This window comes from Vulpes vulpes, chromosome 4 (assembly GCF_048418805.1).
Source record: "Vulpes vulpes isolate BD-2025 chromosome 4, VulVul3, whole genome shotgun sequence".
NCBI classification, from domain to species: domain Eukaryota; kingdom Metazoa; phylum Chordata; class Mammalia; order Carnivora; family Canidae; genus Vulpes; species Vulpes vulpes.
The window spans coordinates 2,220,585-2,243,093 of NC_132783.1; the positions used below are offsets into that span (position 1 = coordinate 2,220,585).

The 22,509-nt window shown below is 52.6% G+C and overlaps 1 protein-coding gene across 3 annotated transcripts in view; it reads left to right on the forward strand.

The window, feature by feature from the left end:
• The first annotated feature begins 2,396 nt into the window (after positions 1-2,396).
• Positions 2,397-22,509, forward strand: part of RNF150 (ring finger protein 150) — a 245,485-nt gene continuing 225,372 nt past the window's right edge. The window contains exon 1 of one of the 3 annotated variants that reach the window (XM_072755193.1): positions 2,397-2,920. In XM_072755193.1, coding sequence (XP_072611294.1) covers positions 2,461-2,920 — 460 coding nt within the window. In that variant the 5' untranslated portion in view covers positions 2,397-2,460. The remainder of the gene's footprint in view (positions 2,921-22,509) is intronic. The other 2 variants (XM_072755194.1, XM_026018483.2) reach the window with 2 other exon arrangements.

A 22,509-nucleotide genomic window follows, 5' to 3' on the forward strand; every position in this document is an offset into this window, starting at 1 on the left:
TGGGCCCCGCGTCCTGCAGTCCGAGCTCAGCGCGTCCCTCGGGTGCGCTCGGGGAGGCCCTGGGGCCGCGGCCTGGGCCCCGCGTCCTGCAGTGGGAGCTCAGCGCGTCCCTCAGGTGCGCTCGGGGAGGCCCTGGGGCCGCGGCCTGGGCCCCGCGTCCTGCAGTCGGAGCTCAGAGCGTCCCTCGGGTGCGCTCGGGGAGGCCCTGGGTCTGCGGCCTGGTCCCCGCGTCCTGCAGTGGGAGCTCAGCGCGTCCCTCAGGTGCGCTCGGGGAGGCCCTGGGGCCGCGGCCTGGGCCCCGCGTCCTGCAGTCGGAGCTCAGAGCGTCCCTCGGGTGCGCTCGGGGAGGCCCTGGGTCCGCGGCCTGGTCCCCGCGTCCTGCAGTGGGAGCTCAGCGCGTCCCTCGGGTGCGCTCGGGGAGGCCCTGGGTCCGCGGCCTGGGCCCCTCGTCCTGCAGTCGGAGCTCAGAGCGTCCCTCGGGTGCGCTCGGGGAGGCCCTGGGTCTGCGGCCTGGTCCCCGCGTCCTGCAGTGGGAGCTCAGCGCGTCCCTCAGGTGCGCTCGGGGAGGCCCTGGGGCCGCGGCCTGGGCCCCGCGTCCTGCAGTCCGAGCTCAGCGCGTCCCTCGGGTGCGCTCGGGGAGGCCCTGGGGCCGCGGCCTGGGCCCCGCGTCCTGCAGTGGGAGCTCAGCGCGTCCCTCAGGTGCGCTCGGGGAGGCCCTGGGGCCGCGGCCTGGGCCCCGCGTCCTGCAGTCGGAGCTCAGAGCGTCCCTCGGGTGCGCTCGGGGAGGCCCTGGGTCTGCGGCCTGGTCCCCGCGTCCTGCAGTGGGAGCTCAGCGCGTCCCTCAGGTGCGCTCGGGGAGGCCCTGGGGCCGCGGCCTGGGCCCCGCGTCCTGCAGTCCGAGCTCAGCGCGTCCCTCGGGTGCGCTCGGGGAGGCCCTGGGGCCGCGGCCTGGGCCCCGCGTCCTGCAGTCCGAGCTCAGCGCGTCCCTCGGGTGCGCTCGGGGAGGCCCTGGGGCCGCGGCCTGGGCCCCGCGTCCTGCAGTCGGAGCTCAGCGCGTCCCTCCCGCCCGGGGGAGGCTGCGCCCGCTACGCGCGCCCTCGGCTCCATCTGAGGCGCAGGGAGTCGCCCGCGCTCCGAGGTCGGGCCGCGTCCCCTCCCGCCCGCACGTGGTGCAAGCGGAGGTGAGCCGGGACCCGCGACCCGGCAGAGGTCGCTGCCGCCCCGCAGGAGAGCCCGGGGGAGCGCGGCGAGCCGGCCCGGGATCCCCGACATCTCTCCAGGCTCCTCCCTGCGCGCGCACATCGCACACACACACTCGCACACGGACACGCACGGACCTCGCGCTCCTCTCGGTCCGCGCCCTCCGCCTGCCCCGGCCCGGGCCGCCTCCCGCAAGTGCGTCCCGGCGCGGCCGCCCGGCCACGGCAGGCGAGGGGCCCACGGTGCGCGGCCGCGGCGGGACCCGCTCCCGGAGCCCCCGCCCGCTCCCCGCGCGCCCCCCGCCCGCGCGCCCCCGGCGCCGGGGCAGCTCTGCTGCGCTCAGCCCGGGCTGACCCGCGCTCGGAACCCGGGAGTGCGAGGGGGAGGGGGGGGAGGAGGGGGAGGCGGACCGGGGGAGGGGGAGGAGCACTAGGGGAAGGAGGGGGAGGGGGATCAGGGGCAGGAGGAGAAGCACCAGGGGGAGGAGGGGAGGGGGGATCAGGGGGAGGAGGAGGAGCACCAGGGGGAGGAGGGGGATCAGGGGGAGGAGGAGGAGCACCAGGGGGAGGAGGGGGAGGGGGATCAGGGGGAGGAGGAGGAGGAGGAGCACCAGGGGGAGGACCAGAGGGAGGAGCGCCAGGGGGAGGAGGGGGAGGGGGAGGAGGAGGGGGAGGAGGACCTGGGGAGGGGGGAGGAGAACCGGGGGAGGGGGAGGAGCGCCAGGGGGAGGGGTGGGGAGGTCCAGGGGCGTAGGGGGAGGGGCGGGGAGGACCGGGGGGAGGAGGAGGAGCACTAGGGGGCGGACCAGGGGGAGGAGCGCCGGGGGGAGGAGGCGGAGGGGGAGCTCCGGGGGGAGGAGGTGGAGGAGGAGCGCGGGGGGGGGTAGGGGAGGGGAGGACCGGGGGGAGGAGGAGGAGCACTAGGGGGCGGACCAGGGGGAGGAGCGCCGGGGGGAGGAGGCGGAGGGGGAGCTCCGGGGGGAGGAGGCGGAGGAGGAGCGCGGGGGGGGGTAGGGGAGGGGAGGACCGGGGGGAGGAGGAGGAGTACTAGGGGGAGGATCAGGGGGCGGAGCGCCGGGGGGAGGACCAGGGGGAGGAGCGCCGGGGGGAGGAGGCGGAGGAGGAGCGCGGAGCGAGGGGGAGGGGCCGGGAGGGGGCGGGCGGGGGGGCGGGGCGCGGCGGAGGCCGGAGCGGCGGGCGGCGGGCGCGGAGGCCGGAGCGGGCGGCGGGCGGCGGGCGGCGGCGGCGGGCGGCGGCGGCGATGGCGCGGTCGGTGGTGCGGGCGTGCCGCCGCCTGGCGCTGTCAACATGGCTGCTGTCCCTTTGTTCCGTGCATCTGCTGAGCCTGGAGCTCACGGCGGCCGAGAGGGAGGAGTGGTACACCGCCTTCGTGAACATCACGTACGCCGAGCCCGAGCCCGCGCCGGGGCCCGAGCTGCGCAGCGAGCGGTCCGAGTGCGGGCGCTACGGGGAGCACTCGCCCAAGCAGGACGCGCGCGGCCAGGTGGTGATGGCGAGCGCCGCGCACGACCGCCTGGCCTGCGACCCCGCCACCAGGTTCGCCGCCCCGGGCCGCGGCCGCCGCTGGATCGCGCTGATCCCCAAGGGCAACTGCACGTACCGCGACAAGATCCGCACCGCCTCCCTGCAGAACGCCTCGGCCGTGGTCATCTTCAACGTGGGCTCCGGCGCCAACGACACCGTCACCATGTCCCACGCAGGTAGGCGCCCGGCGGAGCGCGGCCGGCGCGGGCAGCGGGGGGACGGGGACGCGCTCTCGGGGCCCTGGACCCGTTAGTGCCGCCGCCCCGCGTTCCCGGGGGCGGGGGGCCCGGAGCGGAGAGGGGACCTGGGGGGACGGGGCAGGGAGGGTGCTGCGGGGGGTCCGGGAGCGGAGAGGGGTGCTGGGGGACCGAGCAGAGAGGGTGCTGGGGGACCGAGCAGAGAGGGTGCTGGGGGGACCGAGCAGAGAGGGGTGCTGGGGAGACCGAGCAGACAGGGTGCTGGGGGGACGGGGCAGAGAGGGTGCTGGGGGGACCGAGCAGAGAGGGGTGCTGGGGGACCGAGCAGAGAGGGGTGCTGGGGGACCGAGCAGAGAGGGGTGCTGGGGGGACCGAGCAGAGAGGGTGCTGGGGGGACGGGGCAGGGAGGGTGCTGCGGGGGGTCCGGGAGCGGAGAGGGGTGCTGAGGGACCGAGCAGAGAGGGTGCTGGGGGGACGGGGCAGGGAGAGGGTGCTGGGGGGACCGAGCAGAGAGGGTGCTGGGGGGACGGAGCAGAGAGGGGTGCTGGGGGGACGGGGCAGAGAGGGGTGCTGGGGGGACGGGGCAGGGAGGGGTGCTGGGGGGACGGAGCGGAGAAGGCTGCTGGGGGGGGATGGAGCAGGTAGGGCTGCTGGGGGGAGGTCTGGGAGCAGAGAGGGTTGCTGGGGGGTCCCGGAGCAGAGGGCTGCTGGGCTCAGGGGGTTGCGGAGCGCGCGGCGGGTCGCGGGGCTGCGCCGACCGGTCCGGAGGGTCCAGGAGGTGCCGTCGGGGGGCGGGGTCCGGGCTCGCGCGCCGACCGAGCTGCTGAGCGCGCACCTGCCTGCAGCCGGAGGCGGTGCACCTGCGTGTGCCCGGACGCGCTCCCCGCTGGCCGCCCGGGGCAGGGCCGCACCCCCCCCCCCCGCCCCGCGCCCCGGGTCAGCCCTCAGCCCTGCGGGGACGAGCGGAGCCGGCTGCGGGGCGGGCGCCCTGACCGGGGTGGTGGAGTCCTGGGCTCCGTGTCGCTGGCGGAGGCGGGCCTGAGGGCAGGACGGCACCTGCCGCAGCCACGAGGAGCGCCGAGCCCCTAAAGTCATGCCCACTTGGACAGTGTGGGGGGAGCCTCTGCTGATTGGGGCATCGTGAAGTACGCAGAAGGCCTTCTGCGCGGCGGGAATGGGGCGATTTCAGGGGAGAAAGAATAAGGGTGTTTTTATTATTACTATTATTATTTTTAAATTATTATTATTATTATTATTATTATTATTATTATTAATGCTTGAAGGGTGCCAGGGCTAGAGCACATTACTGCCCGAGACTCCTATTTTTTCAGCCATAGGCCTCACGTGCCACTGCTTCCCCGATAAGAACCAAAAAACAAAAATGCTCCGCAGGCTTGTCAGCATAAGCAGCTACTTTTAGCAGCAGACTGGCCTCCTTGTGCTGCGCCCTCCTGCCCCAGAGGGGTTCCTGGGTGGGGGTGCGGCACCCGCACCCGCCAGGGGGGCAGGGGGACAAATGACAGATGCGTCTTCTAACTGGAGTTGCCTAATCAAAAGTGTCACTGTCTTTAAAAGCAAGGTTGTAATACACAGTTATGCTCCTGAAAGGGAACACCAAGCGTTGGCTGTGTTGTTGGGGGGGGGGGGTGCGTTCTTGGGGCCAAGTTGTCCTTCTGAGAGCTGTATCACCTGTTAATGAAGGATAGAAGGCGGCGGCCTCCGCAAGGAAATTGTCAGCCTTAAGAGAAACAGGCGGAGTGGGGGAAGCTCCGGGCTTTGCACGCACAGGCCAGGGAAACACAGCCCCTCAATTAATGAAAGGGAGAGGCAGTTCGCGTAGAAAAGCTATGATACAGCATTCAGGAGCGCTCGTTCTATTTTCTTGAACTTAACAGTTTTGTGCTGGAAAAGATTGTACCCCAAGGTTGAGTCATAGGAACGCCACTTAAACTTTGTTATTCGAGGATTTGGAGGACAATGGGAGAGCACTTTAGGTCATGGGAAGTATCTTTAGATAAACACTTAATATCTAAACTTTGACTTGAGGGGTCTTGAAAGAGGCTCCTTCCGTTCTGTAAATACCAAGCGGATTGTTAGCTCATTTGCAGGATCCCTTAAATGTTTCTCTGCGCATATGCATGAAATGTTAGACTTGGCTTCTCTGAACAGAAAGTTCCTGTCGAAAAAGGTCCTCCAGAACGGCCAACACGTGGGGTCAATTAATGGCTTGCCTGTTCTTAAAGAAGGCAGGAGGCTGGTTTTCCATACAGATGATGCTTAAGACACAGTGGGAGTAAAGGGTTTGGTGATAGTCTGAAAGTTACAGGCTAAAAAACGTAAATGGAATTTTCTATTATTATTCTCTTTCCAAAAATGTGTTAACACTGTATCTGCTAGGGGCCATGACACCTCCACAGTGTGTGTGACATATCATAGTGACATATGGCCATGTTACGGGACGCTGCGTTCACTTTAGTCGGGGACTGCACTGATTTCTGCTCAAGTCTCCTTGTAAGGAGACACATGACCCGGTGGGCTGGCAAACGCTTCACTTTACTCTTAAATATTTCTCCTGAATATTTTTTTTAAGATTTGATTTATTCATGAGAGACAGAGAGAGAGAGAGGCAGAGACACAGGCAGAGGGAGAAGCAGGCTCCATGCAGGGAGCCCGACGGGGGACTCGATCCCAGGACCCCCAGGTCACGCCCTGGGCTAAAGGCAGCGCTAAACCCCTGAGCCCCCGGGCCGCCCTCTTCTGATTTTTAAACACTGAGGTCCCAGCGCTGGTCCGCCCGTCTGTGTGTTACCCTCAGCTCCAGAACTTGAAGGCTCTACTTTTTCTAGTTAAATTTGAGTCCTATTTCTAGATTCATCTTAGGAAATGGTGTACATTTTAGATGCAAATCCTTATTCTTATTTTGTGAACGTGGTGTGCAATACACCAGAGAATCCTTACATTTGTAAACTTTTAAATTTGGAGTCTCCAAAAAGCTAACTGACATCAACCTTTGCGTGTTTTTCTTGCTTGTTTGTTCTTAAATCTCACCTCTCCTCTAAATCCTCTTTTTTTTTTTTTTTTTTGAACTGAAACTGATAGCTTTCGGGTGAGAAGGTCAGAATTTAGCGATGCAACCCGTCCTGTAATATTTCTGTGTTTTGGGTGACGTGACCCCGATACACCCCCTGCCTTGAAATTAAGTTAAATAGAAAATGATTCCCCTTCCCTTTTCCATATAGACTTTGTGATTCCTTTTTTCTTGAATGATTTTGGGTTTCTGCCACTTGTGCAATTATGATTTCTCATTCACAAAGACATGGATTCAATAAATAAATAAATAAATAAAGTAAATAAACGGATTCAATAAATAAATAAATAAACGGATTCAATAAATAAAATAAAATAAAATAAAATAAAATAAAATAAAATAAAGACACGGATTCTCCTGGAGTTCACTAGTAGTTTTTCTTTGTAGCTAGTTTTAAAAAATCTAAAAGCTACGACTGCTTTATTGAGAGAGAATCTGTGTTTTCAGCTCACACGTTTAAAGTATGCAGTTTCACGGCCTTTGCCATACTGAGAGTTGTACAACCTCACCTCTAAGCGCCCAAGGAAACCCTGTGTGCATTAGCAGTGACTCCTCATCCCTCCCCAGCCCCCTAGGCCTAGGCAGTGACTAATCTGCTTTCTGCATGTTTACCTATTTTGGACATTTCATTTACAGATGGTCCCCAAGTAACGATGGTTTGACTCTATGGTGATGTCAAAGTGATACACATTAGGTAGAAACTGTACTTGGGATTTTGATTTTTTTTTGTTTTTAATATTTTCCTGGGCTACCAATATGCAGCTTGAGGCTCCACAATGCCCGGCAGGGGCAGCCAGCTGAGGGTCCCAGCCACTCCACCAGGAAGATACACAAGCCATATGCTTACAACCATTCTGTACCCATATAATCATTCTGCATTTTTTTTCCTTGCAGGGCAGCATTCAGTAAATTACGAGATACTCAGCGCATTACTATAAAATAGGCTTTGTGTTAGATGATTTTGCCCAGCTGTAGACTTCAGAGTTCTGAACGTGTTTAAGGAAGGCTAGTCTGAGTTATGGTGTTCATAGGTTAGGTATATTAAGTGCATTTTCTTTTCCTTTTTTAAAAAAATATTTTATTTATTTGTGAGAGACACACAGAGAGAGGCAGAGACCCAGGCAGAGGGAGAAGGAGGCTCCATGCAGGGAGCACGATGCGGGACTCGATCCCAGGACCCCGGGGTCACGCCCTGGGCTGAGGGCAGGCGCTAAACCGCTGCGCCACCCAGGGATCCCCTAAATGCATTTTTAACTTGTGGGTTTATTGGAATGTAAGGCCATGGTAAGTCGAGGACAGTCTGCACGTGAATTCATGTAATCTGTGCTTGTGTGTGGCTGGCTTTTTTTCACTTATAATGTTTTCAAGGTCTGTCCGTGCTACGGCATGTATCAGTACCACGTTCCTTTCTGTTGCAAATACGCTATTGTACATATATGCCATGTTTCATTTATTCCCCAATTAATGGGCCTCTAGGAAAATCCCACTTTTTTTGTTAATGAATAAGGCTGTCATCATGAACATTCACGTTTAGGCTGCGGGGAGATGCAGACTAAAGCCACAACGAAGACACCCCCCTTCAACAACCACGTTGGCCAGAGTTTGGCCAAGATCATACCCTGGGCTGAAGGCAGACGCTCAACCACTGAGCCCCCCAGGCGCCTCTCTCAAATCTCTGTTTTTTTAAAAAGTGGAATTTCTGGTTCCTGTTGTAACCTTTGGAGGAAGTGCCAGTCCTTGTCCAAGGCACCTACATCACTTCACACTCGCGCCAGCCCTGTAGGGGGTTCCATTTCTCCAGGTCCTCATCAAGGCTTGTTACATTTTTTTAGATTTTGTGAGAGAGCGTGAGCAGGGGAAGGGCAGAGGGAGGGAGAGCAGCAGCCTCCCCGCTGAGCAGGGAGCCCGACGCAGGACTCGATCCCAGGACCCCGGGGTCATGACCTGAGCCGAAGGCAGCCGCCTAGCCCACTGAGCCGCCCAGGCCCTCACTTGCTACGGTTTTGACTTTGGCCATCCTGGCTGTGGAAGGGGGGCGTCTTCACTGTGGCTTTAGCCTGCAGCTCCCTGCCGACAGTTACTCTCACATACTCTTGATTTCTTTTTCTGGTTTTCGCTTTGTTCCTTTTCTCCTTGCCAGCTGTCGCTTGTCCTTCCTGGACTTTGAACCCACGTACTTGTCCTACAGAAGAGAGAAAGATGAACGGAGAAAAATCTTCCAATTATGAAAGCCAAGGCCCGCGGGCCGAGGTTTTCCGGGCCCCTGTGCGGGTCGAGGGGGGCGAGGGGAGGCGCCTTTGGGGGCCTGCGCCCGCCGCTGGCTGAGTTATCGTGGAGCCCAGCGCGGCAGGGGCGGGTGCGGGCCGGGGACAGCTCGGGTCCCCTGGCGGCGCAGGTGCCACCCCGAGGCCCGGAGGTGGATGGAGCCTGCTGTCGACTGGTCGCCGTCGAAGGAGGGACACGCTTGTCTCCTTCCTTAGAAGACGGCGGCGCAGGAGGCCTCGCAGCGCCTGGGCCCCGGCCGTCCAGGCGAGCAAGCCGCGGCCCGCGGGATCGGCCCAGGGCCCAGGGCCGGGCCTTGTATTTCAGGACTTGCCCGCGGCCGAGGAGCAACCCGGAGGCCTCTTGGCGCCCCCTGCTCGGTGGGGCTCAGCCTTTGCCGTGCGGTTGTGCTGCCTCGGGGGCCGCAGGCTTGATTCCTGGTCTACCGCTGCCTTGACCTCGATGAGGGGACTGGCTGCTGTAACGGATTCTTCCGGGACTCCTCTGATTTTCGAGGACACGTGTGGTTTGTCCTGCGTCTCCCTTTAGCGGGTGCGTCGCGTGCTCTTCTTTCGCACATTGCAGTTGTGTCTCTGGGAAGGGGTGACGTTGGCCACCTCATGCCTACCCCGGGTCCGGCGTGACGCCAACACCTTGTGTGTATTAGCTCCCTTGGCTCTCAGGACGGCGCTCAGGTGGGTGTAGCATTGCCCCTCTTCCACGGCCGCGGAGCTGAGCCCTGGCCCGGGGAGGTGCCTGCGGGTGGCAGGTGACGGAGCCGGCCGTGCAGGCCTCCGTGGAGCGTCGCCCGAGTCTGTGCGCGTAACTGCTGTTCGTAAGGCTTTGGACAAGTTGAACTTTCCTTCAACTGTCAAGACTAGGGGTGGACTGCGATGACCTAACGGACACAGGAAGTGAGCTAAAGGCTGATCCTTGGTTCAGAAGGCGTCAGCAAGCCCATAGGTGAGTGCACTGCTGCCTCGCAGGCGGCATTTTTGCAGCGGAGCGTGGGGACCTCGCGCTGAGGGCCTCCTCCTCCTGCTCCAGGCGGCCCCTCGTGACCGGCTCTAGGTCACTCACTTCTACTCTGGGTCTCCGTTTTCTCTCTCTCTCTAAAAGGTCTGGATTCGTCGATCCCTGCGTGAGCTCCCTCACTTATTCCTCGTGCATTCAAAAATCAAGATATCGCTACTAAAATTCAGGTTTTTTGGCTTTTCTATGATCATGACGAAAGCCAACAGCAGGGCAACGGGCGGCCGGAGCAGAGCAGTGGCTTGGCGGCCCTCTGGGCGACGTGCTCCCTGCTTGGCCGCGTCTCCGTCGCTTCCGCCTGGCTCCTGGCCCGCGCCCCTCATGCAGCCCGAGTCTCAACCCCAAGGCCAGAGTATGTGTGGCCCCAGCTTTATGGAGTCAACAAACCAGGGTCAGTGGGGAGAAGCTCTAGAAAGCAGAGCTGTTGAGCGAAGGGAAACGTTCCCAAGGATGGAACCGCGCGGGGAGAGGTGGCGGCCGAAGCCTCCTCCTGTGCTCAGGTGGAAACCGAGCAGGCCTGTTGTGGAATTGCTGACGCCTCACGGGCCTTCCGAAGCCTGAGCACCCAGGCTTTCTCCCATCTGGGTATCTAAGAAACCTTTAAGAGCCTCAGTTTCCCCCTTAGCTTTTCTCTATGTGTCTTAAGAGAAAAATGTCATTTATGCTGTTCCTTAGTCTTCCAGGCCGAACGGTCTCACCCTCTGCACGTAGCGTTTAGGCACTTATTTGTTTGGCACTAACGGGCTTCGTCACCTGTGTCTCCGATGGCAGACAGACAGACGTCCAATAGCCAGGAATTCCAGACTCTGTTATTAAAAGCCATAATTCAGTGTCGGTGTTAGATAACATTCTTGGCAGTGAAACTCAATATGGCCTGGGCCTTTCAAGAAATTGTCTGCTTGTTTACTCGGCTCGGGTCCTAGAAATCATATCTGGGGGATTTGGGAGGAATCCTACCGTCTACCTTCCAGTCTTCAGTAAGAAATCCACCCTCCTCTCTCCTGAGGGCTCTGTCCTCAAAAATCCCCGGGCTTCTCAGAAAGGAAGGAATTTTATGACCACGGAATCTGGAAAGATTTAGAAAGAACCTAGGACTTTTTATCTCCGTTTTGTTTTTTTTGTTTTTTTTTTTTTTTAGAAAGGAGCAAATGTGTTTCTGATGAAACATTAATTTGTCTAGAAACCAGCCTCCATTTTTGAAAAGGAGTATAACCGTTATTGTTGCATTTCTAGACATAAAACCTAGTCGATAAAGAATTTAACATATTAACAGCCCCTGGGAGCCCTCAGTTTATCCCTAGAAAGATGCTCCATCTCGCAGACCCTAGAGACTCTCTTCACTTCAGGTGCATGAGGCGATGCCAGAATTGCATGTATTTGATCATGGAAATTCAGAGTGAATTTGAGTTAAAATGGAACTCAAACCCTATTCGGATTATCTCTGCTCTTGAGGATTTTGTGGGTAATATAAAACCCGGAGGAAAAAAGCTGCCTCGTGCTGTGCGATTGTTCTTTTTGAAGCTGCAATTACGGTGGTTTTGTTCCAGGGCAAACTTGCCTATAGGTGTAACGTGACCTTTTATTTTAAACGCTGAAGGATTAACCCCTCGGCAGTTTAACCTAAAGTAAGCTAATAAGTGTGCGTGACAGATTGACATCAAACTATTAATGATTGTGTTTCTACTTCTTTTTTCTATAAGAAGGAAAAGGTTTAATTTCCTTTACTTCAAAAGCATTGTAAGAAATTGATTTCTGTATCTTAATTTTTTTTGTCTGTCCCATAATATATAAGTGGTATTTATTTTTCATTTTTTAGATTTTTAAAAAAGATTTTTAATGTATTTATTCATGAGAGACACAGAGAGAGGCAGAGGCACAGGCAGAGGGAGAAGCAGGCTCCACGGGACTCGATCCCAGGACCCTGGGGTCACACCCTGGGCCGGAGGCAGGCGCTCAACCGCTGAGCCCCCCAGGTGTCCCTATGAGTGGTATTTAGGAACACTTTTTTAGTAGCAGTAAGCATCGTTTGTCATCAAAGTGAAGCTTATGCATCAGATTGTTAGCCTTTTTTATATGAAATCTGTGTTCGCACACTTAGTAATAGAGGTTAAAGATTAGAAATAATTTTGCATTAAACGTATGGCTCATTCATGTCCTTTCCAGGCAAAGATATACAATGAGTATGTTTTTTTTTTTTTTAATTCTTATTTGACAGAGAGCATGAGAGAGATATCACAAGCAGGAGGGAGGGGTAGAGGGAGAAGCAGACTTTCCACTGAGTAGCAGCCCTGACGTGGGGGGCTCCATCCCAGGACTCTGGGATCATGACCTGGCGCCAAAGGCAGACGCCTCACTGGCTGAGCCACCCAGGTGCTCCAGTGGGTACATATTTGAGGTTAAAGTCCAGGAAATATTTCATTTTTTTTTAAACCAGTTCAACCTGCTGTCTCTCTATCATCGATGGCTTTTTCCATAGTCCACTAAAGCACTATTGAAAAGGCAAAGATGTGAGACTTTCTCCAAGTGTTGATCGGCATAAATGCCTTTTTTTCCTCAAATTTGTCTCTTTTCTGGTCTCCACCTTCTGCAGAAGCTATCCGTCAGGACACTCTGTAGCTGTGAACCGACTAACCCGACATCAGGAATGTAATTTCAAATGACCCAAAGAATCGTGGAATGGGAAAGATGTTTTCCCCTTTATTTACCAGAAAGCTGCTGGAAATGATCTTCCTCCCAGATACCCACAGGCCTGGCTGCCCGTGTCAGGTCCCTTCTCTAAAGTGACCTCACCACTAAGGCACTCCCTGGCTCCTCTCTTTAAAATAGCAGCCTCCCTCCCCCACTCGCCACCCCCAGCACTCCCCACCCCTCTCCCTGCTTCACTTACTTCTGCTCAACATGCTTTACTGTCTGTCTCCTCCCCCCAGAATAGAAGAGCTTTAAGAAACGGGGCTTTAGACATTATTTTATTCATCGTAAAGTTCCCAGAGCCTAGAAGGGTCCCTGGGTGCATGGAAGGTGCTCCGTGAATACTGTGAAGAGCTGTTCAAAAATAAATAAATAAATAAAATAAAAATTAAAAATTAAAAAAAAAAAAGAGCTGTTCAATCACCTGGAGATTGGAAAGATGGACCACCTTAATATGTTATAGTTTCTAGTGTCCTGAAAAACCATTCTATGACGCTAAAATTTTTCTTAGCTTTTTTTTTTTTTTTCTTAGCTTTTGACTTATGTCGGTGGAGTCAAGGAGATTGTAATTAGCGTCTTGCACTAAAATGTTTATTCCTCACGTAGAATGTGGCAGGAAGTTAAGTGCCTGGTTCGTGTCCTTGGTCTACAGGGAAAAAGACATGAGCAGAGGGTATTAAAAACAAGTTGTAAACCAAATACAGTCCTGTACGTGTGTTTATTGTCCTGCTGCTTTAGGGGAAAAAAAAAATATATATATATATATATTTTTTTTTTTTTTAAATGAGAGACATATGCCTTACAGAAAAACTTGAAAATATTGGAACATTTCAAAAGAAGGAAGATAATAAAAACCATCTAGTACCCAACTACCCAACCCTTCTTTTTCATTATGTGGATACATATTTACTTTTACCACATTGGGAATATATTGCATATGTTTCATAGCTTTTTTTAAATTTAAGGGCACATTTTGAAATTTCTTTGTTTCCGTGGCATTTCTGCAATGACCCCACTTTCCCCCTGCATAAACCGTGCTGCTGTAGACGTCCTTATGTCCCTAAAAATGGGTGCATATCCGTGATGACTTTCTTAGACCGAGTTCTTGGATATGGGACTGGTTAGCCGGAGGTTCTCCGTGGGTAGCTGTAGAGCAGGGCTTTTGGTAACCCCCTGACGCAGCCTCGGAGGCAGGCTCACCCACGGGTACGGCTCCACTGAAGGGGAAAGAACATCTGTCAGCTGTTGGTGCTGCTGCGGGGTCCTAGCAAAGCTTCTCTGGGTGACTTTGCTCCAAGCTCGACCCCTTTGGCATCTGGAACAAGCCCCAGAAAGTGGAGAAGCAGAAGAAATGAAGCCTGGGTAATAGGATCACCCAGCATTGCAATTGGGGGAGCTCCCTCGGTTCCCTGAGCTTCATCTGAGCCTCGGGCATGTTCACTGCACCTTGAACAGCGTGTTAGGAAACGCAGGGTCCGGTTGTGGCTCTGCCTCACGTTGGCTTTACCGTTGGCAAGTGGCTTCACCCCTCTGGGCCTCATTTTCTCGCGTTTGAAAGTGATGAGCAGGAGGCTCCTGGAGGGGGACTCGGTTTAGAAGGGCGGTGTCCCTGCGGGCTGCACGGGAGAGGCACCTGGGGGGTTTAAAGACCACAGACACTTGGGTTCTGGTGTGACCTGAGGGCTGAGGCCTGGCCAGAGCAGCCTGATGTGCAGCCAGGGTTGGCCACCAGCACACTGCGCGAGTGCAAAGTCCTCCTCGAGTTCTTAGGTCCCGTAGTTCTTAATAATGTAAAGAAATGCTGATTTTTTTTTTCCTCCGATAAGATCCGAACTCTACATAAGAACTTTGTGGAGTTCAGGATTATAATGAGAACTGTGAGCGTGTGTGCAGTGGGCGTTGTTGCAAGACGCGAATTAGTGACTCACTAATAACCACCAGATTTTCGAGACCGGCGAGGACGCGGACAGATGGCAAACACAGCGGGGACAGGAGAGCACCCAAACCTCTGCTACAGTCTAAAGAGAGCACAATACCGAGTCCAAAGCGATTAGACATCTTCACCACGTTGGGCGAAATCTCACTGCGGGGCTCAGTGGCCATCACCTTGATTGTGGGCCTCTGGCGCCAGTATTTTTGCGGACTCCGAAGTGTCCCGTTTGGCACATCACGGTTGTCAGTAGCTACTTAGGGAAGCAGCATACGGTGAGGGCGGGAGAGGGTTCTGGTCCGGGATCGGCCCGGGTCTGACCCTGAGGTCACTCGCCCAGGGAGGCCTGCACCGTGGCACCGTGGCCATGGCGACAGACAGGCCAAGTCGTCTGCTGGGTGAGAGTGACGGGAGGCCCCTGGGATCTGCGGGGCCAGAGGAGCTGCCAGGGGCCCGGCGTCCCGCAGGGAGGGCGGGCGGAGGCTGGGGCAGCAGGGCCCAGGGGTGGCGGGCCACCGGGGGCGCCGGCCATCGCTGTGTCACTGTCCAGGGCAATCGGAGCGTGGGCCGTGGTGCCACCACCTGCGTCCCCAGCCTCCGAGCCTGCCCCGCGGCCTGCTCCCCGACAGCAGGCAGAGGGGGCCCCGGCCCCAGCTGGCACCCTGCGCTCACATCCTCAGGCCCTGCACAGCCCGCCCGGAGCCGGGCCAGGGTGCTCGGTCCCCTAGGGCTGGCCCCGCGTGGCCCGTGTCCCCTCCGTCCCCTTCCCTCCTGCCGTCCTCACGGGCCGGCTCCTCCTCTGCCACCGGGACGACCTTGGGCGGCAGACCGCAGGCCGCGCTGCATCTCTCCGTCTGGGGTGACGGGCGGTGACTCCCGGCCAGGAACGTCCGCTGGACGTTTACCTGTTTCCCCTTATTTAACCAACTTTTTTTTATTTTAAGATTTTATGTATTTATTCATGAGAGACACACAGAGAGGCAGAGACACAGACCGAGGGAGAAGCAGGCTCCACGCAGGGAGCCCGACATGGGACTCGATCCTGGGACCCCGGGGTCACGGCCTGGGCTGAAGGCGGCGCTCAACCGCTGGGCCACCGAGCTGCCCTTGTTTTGTGGGTTTTATCTGCTCCTCGTTCTCTCCACCTTTATTCCCCCTTCCGTTCCTTCATAGTGTTTACCGCTTTTGAAATTGTTATATTATTTCATTGATTTACTGGACCACTGTCACCTTCCTTAGGGAATGTGAGCTCCACAGGGACAGGGTTCTGGGCTTAACTGCTGTAGTCCTGGAGCCTGGCACATAGGGGCCTCCGGGCGGTATGTGGAAGACACAGGCCGATAAGGGCCGATAAGGGAAAGGTGGGATGTGCACCCCCGATCGTTGCCAGGTGCACTGCTCACTTAAGGGACGAAGTAATGGCTCTTATTACATATACAGGATTTGCCTTATGCTGAAGGTAAGCCTTAATTTGAGTGATCAAAAACTTCACTTCTTTTTTTTTTTTGTAAGATTTTATTTATTTACTTGAGAGAGAGGGAGCAGGAGTGGGGGTGGGGGGAGAGGGAGAAGCAGGCCCCGCTGAGCAGGGAGCTGGACCCGGAGCTCCATCCCTGGTCCCCGGAACCGTGGCCCGAGCCGAAGGCAGGTGCTTACCCGACGGAGCCCCCCAGGTGCCCCTAAAAACTTTGTTTCTTATCCTGCCCACAGCAGGGCCTGTGCTAAGGGAATCCATCCAGGGTCTGATCTGAGCTTGACCCCTGTTGAGATGCCTCCTTCGAGGGTGCCCGGAACCATTCTTTCTCTATTCATTACTCTCAGCAACTGGAAAAGGCTTTTTTTCTTCTGGCTTCCTCTCAGGAATGTTGGGAGGTCTGGAGCAGGAAGCCAGTCATCATTTTCCGAGATCTCCTACAATCCTGCCGTGTGTCTGCGGAAACCTAGATGCCCCTCCCCGGTACCTACAAACCAGTGCCTCTCGGTTCTGAGGCGCTTTGCTTTGGAGGTCTCCAAGGGGGCTTTTTACAGATAATGGAGCAGACATGGCCTTTGGAGTCATTCGTTATGAAATACAGCAAGAAATCGGAAAGAAGTAGCTGCGCGGAGCTGCCCAGTGTGTCTGCTGGGAGGTGGGCATCTGGTAGACCTGAGACTTGCAGGGAACCTGAGTGTTCCCGCAGGGAAGTGCTGGAGGTTGGGCTCTCCCCGTGTGGTTTCGGAACCTGTCCCTCTGTGTCCACACGACTTCATTCCGGAAGAATCTAAAGCTAATGGGGCAGGAAGATGTCAGGATCCTTCCCAATGAAGGAAATAGCAAGTGACAAATGATCAGCGAGCTATGCCAAATTGTAACCTTTGGGGCAATGAGAGAAACCTGAAGTTTTCTCTTAAGTCTGAATAAGAGGAATTCATTAAATAGCTGTTGTTTGCAGCATTGACGCTTGCTCTAGAATGAATTTAATCTCCCACGTGTTTGCACGCCTTTACGCTTTAGCTCCTAAGAACTGTGTGCATAGAGTTTGGAGCAATTAGGTGATATTATTCCTGTCAATTTAATAGTTTATTTTTACAGAAGACGTATTATATACTGTATCATTTTTTGGTTCTTCTTTCCTTTATAAATGCATTTATTATATGCAATGGATTCCGTTTTATTGAGGTTAATTCTCTTCTGCTGGACTGTGAGCTTTGTGAGTAAAGGTGCTTTAGGTCCCCAGCCCCTGGCCCTGGCAACTAGCCCAGGTCTCTTGAATGATTCCCCACCTGTGGCAATATTAGTTAATCCGGTAAATCATGACCATCTTGATGCATTCACCTGGTGGTAGGTACCTGGCCCTTATACCAAGCATTTAAGGGAAATAGTCAGCATTTTACGAGGCTCACTTTGCAAAGAGTAAACCTGCACAGGAGAGGTAAGTGTCGCTCTCATGGGGTCATGCTCGGAAAATACACGAAGGGATGCTTTATTACATGGAGTCCACGTCCTGCAGATTAAAAAGTCTTCAGTATCTTTCATCCTGTCGACCTTTGCAACCATCTCGAAAAACCATTCACCTAATTAAAACTTGATTCTTTTAAATTAGAAAGTCTTACTCTCTTTGGTAAAAGGAACGACTCTTGTGATTTGGTTTCCTGCTGTCAGAAACTAATCAGCGTGCTCCCTTTTCTAGTGAGATGCTATATTTAGTATGTCTTAGCTTATTACTCAAGAAGACTTTTTTGTGTTTGATTTAGTCCTACCGTGAAAAATATATCGTAGGTAAAAGGACCATTTTCTTTAGGAGGGCAAATTAGAGCCTTAGAAGCATTTGGAACCCTAGCGTGACCATAAGCCTGCTCGTTATTTTTATATTTAATCTTTGAAAAGGTGGCACATAATGACGAAGGTACATTTTGTGCGTTTCAAAATAAGTGATATTTTGACGTGAAAATGAAATTTGAGTAGGTTAGGATATTGGAACACACTGCCTGCTGTCACTGTTCTGTTGAAACCATTGCAGTTCATTGACTCATGCAAATATATTCTGTTGTGTTTCCTGTTTGCATTTCATCACATTTGCCACCAGAACAATTTGAATAAGAAAACAGCTCAAGCTCTGGCCCTTGATTGATTGATTGATAGATTTGCTTAACGAAAGGGGGGCATCATTTTTTTTTTAAAGGAACAATAATCCTGAAATAGCCCGTTACTTTGCTTGCCTAGTTGGTAACCACCATATTTCTAAGAGATGTGCTGTCACACAGGGGGACTGATTGGTTGGGGTGAGGGGGGGCACTCGGCATCCAATCCGCCGGCTTATGCTTCTGGGTGAGCCTCAGCCCCAGATCTATCCATCTGTTTCAGGGAATGGGAATTTCTGGTCGAGAGGACGTGCCCCCTCTCTGTAGCTAAGAGGCGATTTGAATAAGATACCTCAGCACCAGGTAGCAAGTCTTCCGCAAGGTCACAGTGTTGGCTGCTATTGCACGGTGTGTCCTCCAGGCGAGAACCACCTGAGCCGCAAGGAACCAGGGTCATCTGACACTTGTGTTCAGTTGCCAAGGTGACAGGGCAGCAGAGTTCAAAGGCCTGTAGGTGCGACACAAGTCCCTCCCCCTGCCCCCACCGTGTTGTCCACCAATTCAGCGATGGACAGAGTCGGACTGTGCGTTGATTCATGAGTTTAGGGCCATTCAGCAGGCCTGACCCCGGTCCCCCAGAGGTTAGGGCCATGGAGCGAGAGCTCTGACAACAAAGCTTCAGGTGAGATGACCAGATGATAGCTGGGGAGCCCATGTGCAGCCACCGTGTGTGGGGGTGGGGGGTATGAGGCCATTCTGAGCAGCCACTGCACTGTCCGCGTATCCCATCTTCTCTTCCCATGGGAGACCCCTAAGGAGAATTCTCTCCTTTTCTGAATAAGCCCAAACATCCTTTGGGCAAATCCCCTCTTCTGGTTCCAGGCTTCTATGTTAAATCTATCACCTCGTTCGTTGGAAGAACCCCGCAAATCTTGGCTGGACTGAATAAGTATTAGAGGGAAGAGAGCGGACGCTCGTCCTGGACATAGAAGGCTCTAGGCGCCGCGTTAGGTGACTTTCATACTTGACTCCTCTCACGACCCTGTGAGTTGGGAACCTGCCCAAAGTCACAGATGGACAAAAGCAAAGCTGGTATTTTAGTCCAGGTCTATATACATTTCAAGTGTGTTGTGAGACGTGTAGGATTTCTTTGACTTTCTACTGACTTTTTGTTTCAGTGTCTTTTTTTTTTGAGGGGAAAACTTCTTTAGAGATAACAAGCTGTATAGAAACGTTGTTTCCTGTAAAAATTGGGAAACTTAATCTGCCATTGTTAAGTTTATCGCATCTCTGCAGCAGTGTACTTCCTTGGTTGCACAAGAACCAATTTCTTATTTGAAGACGGTATAAATTCCTATGGATTTGATTGTCCTGCAAGTCAAACCTTGTCCCCTGTGGATATGGTCCTGTCTTTGGCATATTATACTCCTTGTCTGTAAATTGTGGCTTAAACAATGGTTCTAGTTTGAGTTACTTATTTCCATTGGTTAAAAAGGATGCGTTCTGAGACAATTGCATCAGGCTCCTGTCTATTAATGCTGTTAAAGTAAAAGGGTCTCGGGGCAAACTTCTACCCCGAATGTTGTTTTTAGTTGTATAAATAAATCCTTCCCTTCACACTTTTCCCACTATGGTTCCCCTAAGTTTGTAACTACTCTTACCATTTACAAACCACTACCAAATCCCATTTACCGGAAAAATATTTCAAGGTCAAAATCAAAGAATGACACCGTTACTGTCATTATGGGAATTAAAAATAGGTGTGTGCATACATGTGGGTATATATAGCATATAGTTTAGCATTTTAATTGGACTTGGATGATGTCTGATTCATGTAATCCCAGAACAGTTTTGCTTGCTCATTAAATTGCTACACCCTTGATTTTAAATAAGATTTTCTTTAATTGGGTTTGTGGTTCTTCGTGCTCAGTAATTCACTTGTCTATTTTTAGTGTTCTTCTGTTGCCTATTTTAACTCATTCCTAGTATATTCTACTCGTAAGATTCTTATTAGTAAGAGTACTCCTGAAAATTATTTTTCTTTACATACGTACATTTTTTTTTTTTTTTTTTTTACCTTGTGCACAAATCTCCCCAGGGGCAAGTAGACCAAAAAGGCCCTTATAGCATGAGCTTGTGTCTGCCTGTCGGACTGTAGATTTGTCTTTTATTTCATCTGTATTGTCAAAATTACCTAGGTAGTACTTCTATTATTTAATTAACCACAACCTAGAAACAGACTTTTACTGAAAGATTTCAGAGATCGTCAGTTTTGATCATATTGTTTTATTTGACAAAAGGCATGAATTAATCATTTTATTTAATCAATGAAAATCAGGAAACCCCAAGGGTTTGCCTTACTGGAGACCACACAGCATGGGAAAGAGTTATTCGGGAGGGAAGCGCCCATGGATGGTATCTGTGGCAGGTTTAGAGACCACTTCCTCTGGGTCAGAATTCTCCACGTTGGCACCATTGATTGGGATTTTTTGGCCCAATAACTTTCCGTATATCATAGGTTTTGTGAGCGCTGGTTGATTTCTGGTCCCTTCTCACTCCTAGGGCGTGGCCTGCTGGTTATGAGCAAATAACCCCCTCCTCGTTGTCGGTGGATCCAGAGAAGCCCATTTTGCCCTCTGCTACCTGAGACGGCCAAAATAGCTGATTGGCTTTGTAGCCTCCAAGCAGTTGCTTTCTGACTGGTTTCAAAGCATCTTTCCCTGATCGTGAGCAGCTCAGGTGTCCTCAGAGACCCCAGGAGGTCGCTGTATGCAGAATGTTCTTGGTACTCTGGTTCCTTCCTTATTGGAGTCCTTGGTCTTACAAGTCCTGGCAACTTAAGTAGCCTTGAACTCCTATTCCCCCCCCGCCCCCCCTTCAGACTTATAGGATTGCAGTGTGCCCGGGCTCTGCTTTCTGGTTGGTCACTATGATTTGAGATCCCGTTTGCAGATTCCCTAAGGTGGGGGGTAAGGCAGCAAGTGTAGGGCTCCTGTCTGTATTTTTCTTCTTTCTAAGCTCTTGGGCCCTCATGTCTTTGCTGCCTTGACTAGTCTCATCTTACATTGCTATTTGTTTTTTAAAATCTTCTGTTGTTGATTTGAAGGTTATTCTGTTACAGTGTGCTGCATCATGGGTAAAAGAAGAAATCAGCCTATTTATTTATTTATTTATTTGCCTATTTATTTTTTGCTTATGCATTTCTCTTCCTAGGATCTGCCGTCTATTGTCTTGCCCTCAAGGCCCGTCTTAAATGCTTCCTCTTTTCTGAGGTATCACCTTATGCTCCCTTCTAGATGTGAACTCTTCCTCACACATTCTCAGACTTTTTGTCTGTACTTGTCTTAAGGCATTTGCATTATGTTACCATGAACCTTATGTTTGCTTATCCCCATCATTAGATTTGAAGTGACGGGAGGGCAGTTAATTTCCTTCTACACTCTTGATTCCTTTGCACCACCTAGTACGGAGGATGGCACCTTACACAAAGCACATGCTCAGGATGTTGTATAGAACTGACATGACTGTAGAGCACGAGCTGGAATGGGCAGGAGACCTGTTCTCCAAGTTTAGAACTAGAGTTTATACCATATAAAACATTATTGCCGTGATAGGAACAAGGAGGCATGGTAAGGATATTATATTATTTGGAATAAAATTGGGCTGGGGGGTAAAAAGCAAAGCAGACCTAATTAGTTCCCTTTCCCCCCTTGTCTTATGAAATTTTCACTGCCACTGGGTATCTCTCATTGTGCTTTGAGCTTTTACACAGATTATCTCACTTAATCCTCTCAGAAACTCTCTGGGGTTAGATCACTCTGACTACAGATAAGGTATGAAGTCTAAGCAAAATGCCCCAAATCACACTCTTAGTTTAGTAGCAGAATTGGGACTTGAGCCCCAGTGAAACTCCAGAGCCTGAGCTGTGGGCACATTTTATGGAATGGATTCCCCGTCTTCATACTGCAGTTAACTGCTAAAAAGGAAGATAAATGAAGGTCCCTTCTACTGACGTGCAAATATGTTTACTTAGCTTGCTATGTAAGTAAATACAATGAATCTTGGGCGAATCTCTTAACATGTTGAGCCTCCGTGTGTTTAACTTTAAAATGGCAATCAGTACGGTACTTACTTAGCAAGTATTGTTGAATTAAAATACCCCCGATTTAAAAAAAATCAAAAAAAAAATCAAAAAATGAAAATAAAATAAAATACCCCTGATTTTAAGATAAAAGAATATCTTATGAACACTGAGGGGAAAAAAAAGCAAAAAAACAATATTACCACTTTGGCATGGTATTGATTATAAGAAGCATCCTGATTTTAGAGACGTTAAATTGTAAAACAACAACAACAAACCAAAAAACAAAAAAACAAACAAACTTCATAGAATCAACCGACAATGTCCTAAGTCTGTTGTGAGAATTTTATGAGAATGAGTGCAAAGCACTAGTGTAAGATCTTTAAATTATTAAATATAGGACTATAAAATATTGATAATGCACCAGTCCGTAATCTAAGAACCCCTGTGATGGTGAAGAGAGACATGCCATTTATTTAAAATGAACCAGCATTAAGCTAGAAAAATATTCTCAAGACAGTAATTAAAAGCATGCTGGTACCAACTAGAGCATGTAAAGATGAAGCCAGCTGGAGGCACTGTGAAGAGGACTGGTGTCCCCTGATGCTTGTGGTCAGATGTACTCCCCCAGTGTGAAGGGGCACAGGCCAAGAACACTGCTTGGAGCCAATGCTGTGCTGGGGAGGGGGCTTCGCCTGTGAGGGGATGGTGAGGGGATGCGGTGGATGCAACGTGAACCACGCTGGCTGTACTGGAAGATGTGATGATGTGTTGGGACTGCTCAGAGACCACCAGAAGAGCTGAAAGAACAAAACCGGTGAACTCTCTTTGCCTCAGACCAGGGTAATGACATTTTAATCATCAATCGTTTAATTATTCAACAAAAGAACAAAAGGCATCCTATTTGAATGGATGAATTAATAGCT